We start from the raw sequence: 14,850 nt of genomic DNA, 5'->3' as shown, positions 1-14,850 counted from the left end.
AAAACCTGCTCTATCAAGAGCCAGGAGCACTCACAATAGTGCTGTTTTAAAAACCTGCAGCAAAACAGAAAATTTTCCCTCCAGTCACTGTACCTTCTGACACACTGTACCGTGCTCAAATAGGCATAAAACAGTAACTACAGAATGCTGCAGCTGTTCCACAAGTGCTTTACAAGTGCATCATCATCTGACGAAACACAAAACACTGATGTCCTGATCACTTCTCCCACCTCAGATGAGGTATTGCACTGATTAAACATGCATCAACCACCTGGCATACACTATACTGACCACTGAAAAATGCTCCAAACACCTCAGCCTGTCACAAACCTGCAGCAAAGCACGGGACAAATCCCAACAAATCACCCTTATGTCAAGGGGATAAAAGGCATCTGAAGTCTCTACACAGTGACCAAAGTGCTCTCAAGCACAATCTGGGCAAAAGCCCCTTGATCAATACCTGTACCAAGTGATAAACACCCTCAACAATGAGGTAGCATACAAAATTCAGCGCTCTCTTGGCACTTTCACTTGACAATGTAATGCATAAACTGCCTGTGTGCACAGTAACAACACAAATCCCAACGTACAAACACTGAAAAAAAAATCTTTTGAGCACTGTCAACGATGGACAGTTAGGGACCGAGTAAACTCGATGTGCCCTGGCCAAGCGTGGCTCAACTGAGATTTTCTAAGTGCCGTACACAAAATGTGACCTGCAGAGAAATGTCACTGATACACTGCAGAAAACGAGACCAATGTGGGCACCCTGGCTCCACACTGTCCCAAGGCATACACTGCATTTACTGTCAGGCAAAAGCCCCTATGAAATTGTCACCTGAAAACTGAGATTTGCACTCAGCAAAAGCATAAAAGCCCTCTGCAAAATCAAGGCATATGATCTCCCGTCAAAAACTGTGCAAACAACCACACATTGTGGCCCCGGTCACCTCCTAGCAAGAGGGACAATGAGAGTACTTGTTGTACCTCCAAAAAAAAAAACACAGTTTTACTCTGAGTAATCCTCGGAAAATGCATAAACAGCCTTGTTGTACTTTGTACGTGCGCGTACTTGCATGTACCACGCAAAAGAGCAGAGTGCTCTTCACTCTTTTCCTTCTTCCAAAAAAAAAAAAATTCTGTGCCTGCTGTGCCTGCAAGTACCCGCTGTGCCTGCACAGAGTACCTGCTGTACCTTGTACTTGCGAGGGCACGGATCCCAAAAAAAAAAACTGTTGAAATTCTCAAAAAAAAATTGCACTCGAAACTTTGGCTGAGGGTACACGGCTGTACCTGTAAGTGCACGCGTCCCGAGGACGCTGTTGAACAGTAAGATCTGTGCGTGGCCGGTTTGTGCGCGGCTGTTCATAGCCCGCTGATGGAGGTCGGCTACCTGTGTGCAGCCGGCTGCTGCTGGTCACACGACCCGGCAGCTAACAGCTGCACGGCCGGCTGCTTGTCGCGGCTGGTCGCGGTCGCGACCAGTTGCCTGTGCAGCCTGGCTGTAGCTTGCAGCTTGCAGCTGGCCTGGCTGCACGCGGACGATGTTGCATGTTGCGCGCGCTGGCTGCGCCCGCCTTGGAGCTGCCGATAGTCGCTTGCTAGCGAGCTGAAGAGCTCGCTGCTGCCCTTGAAGAACCGTGTGCTGCTGCCCGCGCTGAAGGAGAACCGCCGCACGATAGAATGCTGCCCGAAGCCTTTACACAACTCGAGCTGAGACTCGAGAGCAGCTACAGTGCTGCCTGCTGACAGAGGGCACGAGGCCCGAGGGGAGTCACGGGGAGAGGGAGGGGTAGACCGGAGTGAGAGAGGGAGGAGGTAGGCTCTGATACCACTTGTGAGGGAAAAAAAGGGGAGTGGAACAGTAGGAGACGGTAGACACTAGGGAGTGTGGGTGTGTAAAGAATGCATTGAGCCACACCACAAACTCAAAGGTTTTATTAGGATTAGGTATTCACCCTATGACTGTCTTAGGACAGTCATAGCGGTCGTAACATTTAAAGGGTGGCAATGTGCCTTTACCCCAACAAACGGGACACGTCCCTTGAGGCACAACCCTTCACAAGAGATATATTCATATGAAGAGAACTACTACTTGTATTATTGTAATGTACCCTCTCATCAAGGGTGTGACCCTTCACAAGGGGTACTCACCTCTTCATGCACATACCTTTTGGGAGCACACACCTTTTCATGTGTGGCCCTTCACTCTCTATATACGAGAGTCCCAATTGTATGGATGACACACTCTAGACACTCAAGCAATACAACTATTCATTGTTCTTTGCTATTTTAGTCTCCTTTCTGCTCCTCAGCACATTTCTAATAATAGTAAATCTAGGATTTCTTACAGTGTTATCAGAGCAAATTTCGCTCTCGCATGTAGGAAATCTCTCTCACTTTCTTGCACCTATCTGATACCTCAACTTATCCTAGAAAGTGTTCCACGCACTGTTGCATGGAAGAGATGGAGAGATGTAGTGATTGTAGGTCATCTTCTCCCGGTCGTATTGATGCCCTCTGGGCCCTGGTATGTGCCATGTAGCTTTAGTTATCGGCACTTAGGTCACCTAGTACTTTTAGTGTCTTATGACACCTAGTACTAGTGGTACCACTAGGACACTAGGTCCTAGGGTTCTCTTTTATAGTACTTTGTACTTTCATTTTCATTCATCTAGTTGATGTGACGGCTTCCACTTCTTGCTCCACTCTTGTGCATCCTTTTGCTTCCGTGAGCCTACAGTGGTATCAGAGTACTTTCTTCTCGGACTTGCTCCCTCATCCTAGCTTCCTGCTTCTAGCTCCAGCTCCCGCACTTCAGCTCCATCATCAAGCTCAGCTACCAGACGTCCCGCACAGCTTCGACGCGACCCCGCGACGTGTTGTCCGTACGATTCCGTACATCGCGTATTTTTTTCTCCTATTCATATAGTTCCATACAATCCGCACACCGCTTCAAAAAAACCTGTCCGTACAGTCCGTATTGCGCATCAGAAATCTGTCCGTACAGCCCGTACGTCTGAGTCAGATTTGACCATACAGTTCTGTGCGTACTGTTTTGTACTTGCAGGATTCATTTGCAGGCTCAGTTGTGCATTCAGCCATTGTTTGGCTTTGATTTTGGAAGTAGACATTGCAGTAAATCTGCAATTTTTGGTGACATTTGGGGCTTTTGCATTCGGGCTACGATTTTGCAGGTAGATTGCAGATTTGCAAACAATTTGGGGCTTTTCCTGAATTTGCCCCATTTTTGGCTCCATTTTGCTCTACAAATTGGGGCTTTTGGGTCTATTGCAGGCAGATTATTGCACAATACTTTCAGATTTGTAGTGAATTTGGCAAGAAATTGTAGGCCATTTGATCACATTTGCAAATTACAGCTTATTTTGGGGCTTTTCCAGATTTGGACAGCAAGTCCTATTTTTTGCAGTTGCAAGCCTTGAGGCTATCTTTTGCGTCACTTTGTCAGTGCTTTTTGACTTGTCTCATTTGCAATAGCTGGCAATAATCATGATTTATTTGGCATTCTTCGTGAAGATGATAAGTTGGATGGCACCAACTATCCGATGTGGTCTTATCTGATGAAACATATTCTTGTTGCAAGAACATTGTTTCTGGGGTTGATCTGAGGCCAGCCAATGCTACATTGCTTGCTCCTACTGCTGGTCCCTCTGCAGAGGGTACTCCTCCGGATGCTTTATCCTCTAGCACCCCTGTTGCTGCTCTGCCAACTCAGGAACAAACAAGATGGGATGCAAGAGATGCAAATGCACATTCCTGTATTGCTTTATCATGCAAGAGAATCATTATTCCACACATCCGGTCATGTAGGACATCAAAGGATGCTTGGGACAAATTGGCTTCTCTTTATCAGATTCGCAATGAGGCACGTGCTGCATATTTAAGAAGGCAATTGCAGAAAGTCAGCATGAATGAAGGTGACTCTATGGATGCATACTTGACAAAGGTCAAGGACCTCATGGAACAACTTGCCAATATTGATGAGATGGTGCCAAATTCTCATCTTGTCAGTACCACATTGAATAGGTTGCCAGATACATATCAAGGGTTTGCTACAACCCTTCGACTAGTGGCCATGGGTAATCCAGACCATTACTCCTTTGATCAGTTAGTCACTTTGCTCTTGCAGGAAGAGCAAACTCGTGCTAATAGGCAAGCTACTATTCCTGATCATGCATTTGCTTCACAACAGACAGGAAAAGGCAAGGCTTCCAAGCCTATGGGCAAGCCTAAATATGCGCCTAATAGTGGCGATTCCTCCAATGCATCTCAAAATACAGCATATAAGTCAAAGAAGAAAAGATGCAACTATTGTCGCAAGCCAGGGCATGAAATTTCAGAATGCAGGAAGCGCATTGCTTCGGAGAAAAAGAAACCAGGATTGACAATCAATGCCTCACATGCGATTGAATCCCATCCTCACATACACATGCTCTCCAGGATGATTGGGCATGGGCTGTCCATTGCTCTTTTGATCCCTCCAAAGTTGATCCATTCTTTACTGCTAATGATGCTCAGTCTTGGTATTTTGATACTGGTGCTTCCAAGCACGTCACTTCTTGCAGATAGTTGTTTCATTCCTTAGCTAATGCACCTCGAGGGGGGACTGTCACATGTGCTAATAATGCTTCCTATGCTGTAAAAGGAATTGGAGATGTGCAGCTCACATCCATTTCAAGCCATCCTTTCACTTTGACAAATGCTTTTTTTGTGCTTGGAATTGAAATCAACTTGATTTCAATTTCAGCAATTGCCACTTCAGGTTTCAGAGTGATATTAGACAGATACAGATGCTTAGTATATGATCTTCGTGATGACAATGCCATAGTTCTCACTGGCACTTTGCAAAAGGGGCTTTATCACCTTGATCATCACTCAGCTGCACTTTCTATTGAAGCATTTGCTATTTATTCACAGCTTGCTGAAACTCATCTTTCGCATGAGAGAATGGGTCATCTCAATTATAGAGCTCTTGCCAAGTTACATTCACAAGGCATGGCAAATGATGTACCTCAAACTCACACAGTTTCCAAACATGTGTGTAAGGGTTGTCTTTTGGGTAAGATGCCATAGTTCTCACTGGCGCTTTGCAAAAGGGGCTTTATCACCTTGATCATCACTCAGCTGCACTTTCTATTGAAGCATTTGCTATTGCTAAAACTCATCTTTGGCATGAGAGAATGGGTCATCTCAATTATAGAGCTCTTGCCAAGTTACATTCACAAGGCATGGCAAATGATGGACCTCAAACTCACACAGTTTCCAAACATGTGTGTGAGGGTTGTCTTTTGGGTAAGATGCATTGGTTTCCTTTTCAAAAGAATTGTCCAAAATTCTGACAAAGGAAATTACAGCCAGTGCACAGTGATGTCTGTGGCCCAATGAGGGCAAATGCCATTGGAGGGTACAAATATTTCATGACTCTAATTAATGACTTCACAAGATATTGCTAGGTATGTGCTTTAAAAACCAAATCTGAAGTGTTCTCATGCTTTTAGAGGTGGCTGAATATGGTTGAGAATGAATCAAGATGCAAGCTTGTCACCCTCAACACAGATAAGGGAGGAGAGTACATGTCAAGGAGTTTGATGCATTTTTGTCTTCACGGGGCATTGTCACTCGTGCACTACTACTTACACTCCTCAGCATAATCTTGTTCCTGAAAGGAAGAACATGTCCACTATGGAGATGGCCAGATGCATGCTTAAGGCTAAGTCCTTGCCCAATAAATTTTGGCTTGATGCAGTGATGTGTGCCAACTATGTGCTGAATAGATCACCTACAAGGGCATTGAAGAAGGGCATTGAAGACTGTTACACCTTATGAAGCATGGAAAGGCAGGAAGCCTTCACTTTCACACATGAGAGTTTTTGGGTCTCTTGCATATGTTCATGTACCATCTCAGCTGAGATATAAGCTTGATGATAAGACAACCAAATGCATATTTATTGGTCACAGCCAGGAGAGCAGAGGGTATCGGTTATATCAACCAAATACTGGGAAGATTATTGTTAGTAGAGATATAATCTTTGCTGAACATTTGGCTTCTCCTCTTGTGGACTGCAAAGCTAAGCCAGAAGTTGACATGTTTGATGCCTTTGACTCTTGGTTACCTCTGCTTCCCTCAGAGGGGGACTTTGACCAGCAACATGAGCCTCGTGCAGTCCCTCCAACAAGCAATGATCAGCCAGCACCCATGCTGATTTGCAGCTTCCTCTTCCAGCACAAAATGATTCCACTATTGATGATGCAGTGATTGAAGAAAGAGCTGTCAATAGACAGCAAAGGCAAGTTCCCAGATGGCTTCTTGACACATTGAGGGACAGCAAACAAGATCAACCTCTTGCTGCCTGGACAAGATCAGGGAATAGACAGATGCACGGTCACTTTCTTGAGTTTGCACTCCTTGCTACAGCTTGCAATGAAGAGCCTTTGTGCCATAAAGATGCTTTTGACAGCAAAGAGTGGATGGATGCAATGAGAGCTGAGCTACAATCTATTGCCCCTTTATGGTTTGAAGCAGGCACCCCGGGTATGGTATGCTAAAATTCATGCACACTTACTATCCCTTGGTTTTCAGAATAGCCCCATAGAGTCCACTCTTTATATCCGTGGGAGTGGATTTGATTTTTTAGTGCTGATTTTACATGTGGATGACATGCTGATCACGGGCCCTGATACTCAGCATATTGCAGCTTTCAAGGCTGATTTGCAGCAAGCTTTTGAAATGTCAGACATGGGATAGTTGCACTATTATTTGGGCATTCAGTGTGCTCATGTTGAGGGGGGTATCATGATGTCATAGTCCAAGTATATTGGACAGCTCCTTGATCGTTTTCAGTTTGAGGATTGCAAGCCAATCTCTACTCCAGTGGACCCTGGCTTCAAATTTTCAGCTCATGATGGGAGCCCACCATGTGATATCACTCTTTACTAGTAGGTTGTTGGATGTCTCATTTACTTATGCCATACCAGATGTTTTCTATGAAGTTTTTTCAAGCATTAATAGAAGGTTCCTTTCTTTGCAAAAAATAAAAAAGGATACAACATTTCTTTGGTGGCAATGTCGCTTAAAGGACTGTAAATTGTGCTAACCTGGGCATGTTTTGAACATGTGCTTCATAAGCAGTTTATACCTGCCAATGCGGACTTCCTCATCCTTGCATGGATACCAGCAGTGCCTCTTGTTTGGTCACTAGGGTCTATGAGATTGAAAAAACTTGATACAATGAAAGCTAAGGGATGGGGCCACTATACGGGCACCCATACCTAAGGCCGATGTTTGTGACGAGAAAAATAATTACGTCACGTTGTCTTCAAGAGAGAAAACTCAAATAAAGGAAGTATCTGGCCATCGACCAATCAATCAACTATCCATCCGGGTGATTGGACCTATGTATCTTGCCTTTGGGACCAACTCCCTCGGATGACTGAGGATAGCCAATATGAGCTCATTTGACATGGCTCTAGATTAGTGAGGGTTGGCATTGAGGAAGAAAAGTAGTGATGGATTGTCGGTGATGCTTAGCATGATCAGTTTGACGAGGTCCCTCTCTCCTCTGTAGTGTGTGTGAGGTTAACCCGCCGTCTGACAAGTGCTACCATCACTCCAGTGGTCTGTCGAATAGAGGATATTTCTACATCCTTGGGGTCGAATCTATGGAGTCATGCACTCAGGGTCTCTTCTACGTCTAGCTCCCTATTGCCCCTTGCTCGGGTCCGTGCATAAAAAGTCTGTGATTGTCCTCTGACTGGGCTCTTATGGTTTCTCCTCTATGTGCACATGAGCTTGTCTCTACGTGTCTGGGTCTCAAGGAGGAAAGTGGCCACATATCACTGATGGATGTGCCAAGAATTCTTTGAGTGGGCCAAAACCGTTGCTTAAAAGACAGTAACGTCGTCCAAGGATCTCATAGTACACAAGGCATCTGAATGCAAAGTGCTCCTCTGTTTTTGTCTCTCATAAAGTCCAAATCGGTCTCTCATGTGGAATGCCCTCTGCCCATCGTATCTCAACCCATGGCATGTGATAGGACACCCAAAACTTCCCAATCAAGATCCTTAGTGCATGTAGGAGAGGGTCTGGAGTGTAGCCTCATGGTTTGCTAAACCTCCCTTATGGGATCTGCAAGCGATGATCTATGTAGGAGCTGAGTTTTACCGAAAGCTCAGGAGGCGGTTGCTAGGTCCTGTACATATGGAGTGGTAATCTCTCTGATGACCTGGTTCACCTCGTGATAGGTGAGCTGAATAGATGGAGCGTCAAGGCTATACCAGGACAGTGGCACTCTGTCCATTTATAGTCCCAAGCTTGCAAACCGTCTGCATTCTGAGCATACCAACTTTTGATCGCCCTTTGTCTCTAGTGCGATAGATGAAGTCAAGGACAGCCCTGGCAATCTGCGCCGTCCAAATGTCATGGTGCTAAAGTCCCTGACTCTCTGGAAATAGGTGAATACCTAAAAGACTGCATCAAGCTGTAGAGCAGTAACCACAAACTCTGCTGTAGAATATGATGTGGCTGAAGCAAATTGACAGTTTCCTGAAGAAATCAATGGGCTGCAGGTGGCAGCTCATGTGAGCCTTTTTGAGAGGTAAACTCCAAGCATTGCAAGGCCATTGAAGAGATCAGAGGGCTGAAGAACGTGAAGGGCATCATGAGAGGCTTGTTGAGCAATGTGCACATAATTATGGATGATGTTGAGGTTGACCACTAGGACTCCTATTATTTTGAGACATCTTTACCTTTGAGGTTTCAATTTTTGTTGCAGAACAACGTTGATTGCTAACAAATTATCAGATCCTCAGAGAGACAGGGATAGTAAACATATTGATTGGCATGGACATTGATTATTATTTTTTATTGTGTGCTGTTTGCTGAGTACCTAAGTCCAAGTTTAAATAGTGAGGATGATTGACTCTGCACTGTGTTGATGTTTAGGATGACAAAAATCGTGCTGCAGCTCTGAAGAATGCATATGTTTTAATGGGAAAGCATCGACATGAGCTTGCGGCTGCATTTTTCTTGCTTGGTGGTGATTTGAGCTCAGCTGCTTCCGTTTGTGCAAAAAATCTTGGAGATTCGCAACTGGCATTTGTCATCTGTCGCCTTATGGAGGGTGTTAATGGACAGGTTGAACAAAGTTTGATCAAAGAATACACACTTCCTAATGCAAGAAATGCAGGAGATCACTGGCTGGCTAGCTTATTTCAGGTTCTTGTTTCTCAAATAAAAACTGCTGAAATTTCTAGAAGCCACTATGGTGTCTCCCTGGTCTGCGGCCAATGGTAGTGGCCTTGACTGCTTAGACTGAAGTTTATATGGCTCTTTGTTGCCACTGTTGAATTCATTTCATATTTCTTCAGTCTCCTGTTTGTGATTAGATGGCTATTTGTTTTTAAGTCTTCATTAGAGATTTCAAATTAATTCATTTGTTGCGAGGACAGAATAAACGATGCCAAAAGCTGATTGGGTCCAACTAGTCCCTCTTTGGACATAGTATTTTTATCTATTACTATGCTTGGAGAATGTATAATGCTGAAGTATCCAAGTGAGGTGTATTCAAAGCCTCCAAAAGGCAGCTATAAGGCAGCCTCTAGGGCTGAGTTTACTAGAGATGCCGCTTCCCAGATCTTCTTTTGTTGTCTTTTGTTGCTCCTTGCTTGGATGATGGAAGGTGGAAGAAATCCCCTTATATATATAATCTGCCCGCTTTCCAAGTTGGCAGACGATGCAATCTAGGAGGCCCCTCTAGGTAGACTTTGATAGTGATGACGATATAAAGCTCATTGTAAAAAGAATGAGACACGGTACTCTATATAGAATGTACATTGAGGATTGGAAAACTTCTCTTTTGAGGATTTGGATCTAAATAAGCTCCATTATATCCAACTTAAAACTTCATTGTGTCGCTTCTTAAAACTAAAAGGTTCTTTTCAACGCAAAGAACTCTTTCTAAATAAGGAACTCTTGATTTCTAGTTTTACTTCTCCTTCTCTTGACAAGGTAGGCTTGAACTCAATTTTGAAGTCACCTAAAGTAATGGATTCTCTCTGTCATTATTTGAGCTGGATTTGGAAGCATCCAATAGCAGCTTGGAAGTATGTAAGAACTTTAGGACAAAAGGCTTTCAACTATGGAGAGATCGGTAAAAGGCTATGTGAGCAAACAAAATCATCTATCCTTAGAGAACCTTGTTATTTTAAAAGTAAAAGATTCCAAAGCTTTGTTGATGCTGATTTAGGACATGTAGTCACAGCTGATACTTTAATGTCAACAACAAGAGTGAGAGCATATGTTTATACTATGGTCTACACCCATTCTTGGGCGTTGATAATGTTAGTGGGGATGTCATAGTTGCTAGTCCTTGCTATGTGTGATGGAGTTTATGGTTTTCAGCCTTATGAGATTGAAACTGCACTATGTGTTGTTTTTTTAGAGGAAGAGTTTGGGCAACATATATATTCTTCTTCAAACCTACGATTTCACGACCCTCCATACAAAGATCGAGCTGGAAGCTTTGAAGTTTAGAATTAAAAAGCTAATGGCTGAAGTTTTTAAGCTCATATGTAACAAAGATAGATGCGAAGTGTAACATGCAACGGTAATCTGATCGTGTAATTCACATCAAGACCTTCTTTAAACCTTTAGCGAGGATTGAGCGTTGTTTACCATAGAGAGAGAAAGGAGAGGAGGGTAGAGAGAGAATAGAGTCGCCAACAGATTGGGTCCCTGTACCCACTGAGGGCCCCCTCTCCCAATCAGGGGAGAATTTGCTTTATACTTGGAGAATTGAGAAATACAAAGAACACTCTTCGAGAGAGCACGAAATGCACTTTTGAAGAGCTCATTGTGCACACATATAGCAGACCCAAAGACCTGAGAGGCAACGCCGACCAATACTGAGACCTTGATGCTGTCCACACTGATGATGTAGGACGCTTCTGCAAGACAAGGAAGAGGCTTGTGCTGTCTACCAGAATGCAGGGTTACTTCGTGAGTGAGAGAGTGAAAGCTGAGAGTGATAGATACTGAGAGAGAGCTGAGATATGACTGAGAAAATAGAGCTAAGAAGTAGGCTGTGTAGCCTGTAAAAGAAAGCAGAGAAAGATGAGGAAACAGTATCCAAACCTCTCTGTTTGCTGGTCCAAACCTCCGACTGTTGTGCTGCGTGGTCACCTTCAGATTAGGCTGAACTGATGGCCAAGGGACTGAGGCTAGAGCAGGGCCAGATCTGAGGATCTCAGGGGCTGAAGTGGAGCTGTAGGAGAGCTGAAGGCAGGAGCAAACTGAATGCTTCAAAAGGGCAGCCAAGGGGCCCTTTTATAGGGCTGGAACTGAGCCAACCCAGTTTGTAAACAGCCGACTGGGTCGGTTTGTTTTACAGACTGGTTGGCCTACAACCAGCCTATAAAAGCCCTCCCTGGCTCATTTGCTAGGGGAGTTTTTGGGCAGCGTTTGCAGGCTGCCTTCCCTGCTTACCTGTCCAGCCTTTGGGGACCTTAAAGGGGCTCCTAACCTAGGCTAAGACCTAAACTATAAGATGGAAACACTTAACCTACTGTTCTCCGGTGGGTACTAGTGAACAAGAACTGAATTATTGACTTGACCTAAGGCTGAGAGATTGACCTATGTAGCTTGTGCCTGACTGTCCCTGGACAAGGGCTCATAAAGGCGTCACAGCATACCACAAAATCTCCTATCTGGGAACTATAACACACTTGTCGATGTAGCCATTGTGTCACCTTGCACCCAAGTGCAAGGGTGCATGTGACATTCCCTCCTTAACTTCGCGGTAGGTTCATTGCTTCCAAGTAGTCCGCCAATATCTAGGGAAACTCCTGGAAAAAATCTTCGTCCAACCACACTGCTTCATGGGTACCTTGATCACGGAACTTAGTGTAAAACTCACGGATCTTGCGTGCTAACCCATTCTTGAATTTATGAAGAAGGATCTGTTCTGGCTGCAAAACTTCGGCTTCATCAAGAACTTCAGGTTGTTGCTCGTCGAAAATCTCTGAAAGAGGAGGTCCAAAATATGGCTTCAACCAAGCTACATGGAACACATTGTGCATAGTCCAACAGTCTGGTAGGCGTAACTTCATTGAGATATCGTTGATCTTTTGAATAATAGGGAATGGTCCGAAGCTCTGGAAGGACAGCTTAGGGCATGGCTTGCCCACCTGCTTCAATCTTTGCTTGATAATGCGTAAATACACCCATTGACTCTCTTTATACTTGACATCTCGTCTGGGTTTGTTAGCCTGGCGCGTATATGATGCTTGAGCTTTGGTGATGCGGCTTTTCATGGACTCCGTAATCTTTGCCATTGATTCGGTGGTTTTGTTGGCTTCAAGAGATGGAGACACAATCCGGGTGAGGAGTGAGGTAAACCACCGTCCAAACGCCGCTTCATAAGGTGTGCGACCAATACTCGAAGAATAGGTATCGTTCAGAATGGTCTGCACAAGCAGAAGAAACTACTCCCACTTTCTCTGAGCATCATGACAATATGATTTCAAAATATCAAATGCCATACCATTATACTTTTCTGTCTCGCCGTTCGATTGTAGATGGAAAGCGTTGGACATCTACAGCTTAGTATCAAAATTATCAAACAAGGCTCGCTAAAAGTTAGACGTAAACTTTGAGTCCCTGTCGGATGTAATGGTCTTTGGCAACCCTCCAATGGGATACCAATACTTGATAAGCAAACGAGCTACATCTTCAATGCTAGCCGTTTGTTTGCAGGGAATGAGCATACAATATTTACTAAAGCAACAAACAATAGTAAGACATTGAGTATTACGCATACCTGCGGATGCTGGAAGTGGTCTCACGAAATCCATACCTATGTCTTGAAAAGGATTGTCGGGGATTGGCAATGGCATAAGTAAGCATGCCGCTTTCTTGTGGGAAGCCTTGATTTTTTGGCATATTTGACAATTCTGTCCATAGCCGTAAACATTTTTCTGCATTTTTGGCCAATAGAAATAGCGCTCTAACTTCTCCAAAGCCCCGTTGATACCTCTATGGCCACCGGTAAGGGTGTCATGGGCATCATGAAGAAGCAACTGCCGTTTGTCTTTGAGCACACACAATCTTTTCTTATAGAAAAGCCAACCGTCCTCTAATGAGTAATGGCCTGGAGCAAGCGTCGTGGCTAACTGGAATTGCGTGCCAAACTTAGTTGACTCCGCGCACTATGCCTTCATGCTATCAAGATCCTTTCCTATGATTTTGAGCACAGTGGCCTGCTCAATGGTCTAGATGGAACCTTTTCGACTGAGAGCGTCTGCAACGGGGTTGACGTACTCAATCATTCCGCCAAACTGCTAGAATATTTGGCTCCACCGCTGTTGCTGATCACTCCATTGCGTACTAGGCATTGTCTGAAGCCACTTAAGGGCTTGGTTATCTATCTTCACCGTGTAAGTCTGTCTGTATAGGAAAGGCTTCCAACGTTTTAATGCTTGGATGACACCGAGGAGCTCTCTATCATACACTGAATAATTCTTTTCGGCATCTTTAAGATTTATGTTGTAGTATGCCACGGGCCTATCGTCTTGCTGTAAAACTGTCCCTATGGCGATATTGCTAGCGTCTGTGATTACCGGAAATGGATCATCCCAAGAGGCGATCTTCATAACTGGTGTTGTCGTGGCCAACCGTTGCAAGTCATGGAAGGCTTGCAAAGCTTTACCTGTGACTTGAACTTTTTGTCTGCGTGTCTTTAGTCCCTTGAGTAAATTTGTAAGAGGGGCTGCGTATGTTGAGAAACCCTCCATGTGCGAGTTGTATGCTTGACACAAATCCATAAAGGAACGGGTCTCTTGGGTTGTCGTGGGGGCAACCCAACTTGTGATAGCTTGGATCTTCTCAGGGTCCGATCGAATCCCTTGAGCACTAATGATGTAGCCTAAATATTGAATTTCCTTCATTTGGTATCAGCGCAGGCCATCCTTGTGGCCTAGCTCCTTGCTCCCAGCTCCCAGCCCGTACATCCGTGCAGCAGCCGTCCGTACAAATAGTACGGATTTCGTACCTGCTCACGACGCCATTAGCTCGTTCGTACACCTGTAGTTGTCCATACCGCGTGGAGGCGTCCATACAGTTGCATCTGCATCAGCATTCCGTCGTACCACATGGAGGCGTCCGTACAGTGTCGTAATGTGCGTCAAGTCCGTACACCCGTACAGCTCCGTCGCCATTTCGTACATGCAGCTCTTGTGAACATACCATACAGCATCGCCATTCGTACAAGTACGGATTCTGTACCTAATAACGATGTACACACGTGCTAGTTTTCGTATTGCATTTAGTGCAGTCTGCCCGTACAAATCTGTGCCTGCAATAGTGTCGCCATCCGTACACTTTTGGGCCGTACTGTTCCGTACACATGCTGTCAGCAGAAGCAAGACCAGATATAGCGACTACACCTGTCACTCCTACAGTTGGAGGCAGGGGTAGAGGTACAAATGCAGGACAAGTGGTTGGAGCAGCCGCTCTAGGAGCTCCCACAGCTGAGCAGAAAAGATGGCACTCTAGAGATGCACAAGCTCTTTGAGTAATTTCTCTATTTGTCAAGAGGTTCATTATACCTCATATTCGGTCATGCAAGACATCTATGGCAGCTTCGGAGATACTAGAGAGTATGTTCGTAGCAAGAAATGATGCCAGGGTTTCCTTTTTGAAGCGAGAACTTTCCCATACGCATATGGAGGAGGAAGATTCCACGAATTCTCACCTCACAAAGCTTCAGGACCTCAGGGAACAATTGCTGAATATTGATGAAGTCATTCCGGAGTCATAGATGATCACCACCACTT

The 14,850-nt window shown here is 44.7% G+C and overlaps 1 protein-coding gene and 1 pseudogene across 1 annotated transcript in view; one reads left to right on the top strand and one right to left on the bottom strand.

The window, feature by feature from the left end:
* The window catches only part of LOC147894576 (transducin family protein / WD-40 repeat family protein), a 163,490-nt gene that overhangs the window by 58,773 nt on the left and 89,867 nt on the right, over positions 1-14,850 (top strand). The window contains exon 8 of the mRNA XM_087385339.1: positions 8,963-9,235. Coding sequence (XP_087241465.1) covers positions 8,963-9,235 — 273 coding nt within the window. The remainder of the gene's footprint in view (positions 1-8,962; positions 9,236-14,850) is intronic.
* LOC147894577 (uncharacterized) lies at positions 11,806-14,232 on the bottom strand (annotated as a pseudogene).

The sequence above is a fragment of the Dipteris shenzhenensis genome, chromosome 14 (genome assembly GCF_047967505.1).
Source record: "Dipteris shenzhenensis isolate YYH24624 ecotype China chromosome 14, Dip_SZ_1.0, whole genome shotgun sequence".
Lineage (NCBI taxonomy): Eukaryota > Viridiplantae > Streptophyta > Polypodiopsida > Gleicheniales > Dipteridaceae > Dipteris > Dipteris shenzhenensis.
Note: the sequence above shows the minus strand (reverse complement) of the source record. Positions and strands in the feature narration are given on the sequence as shown.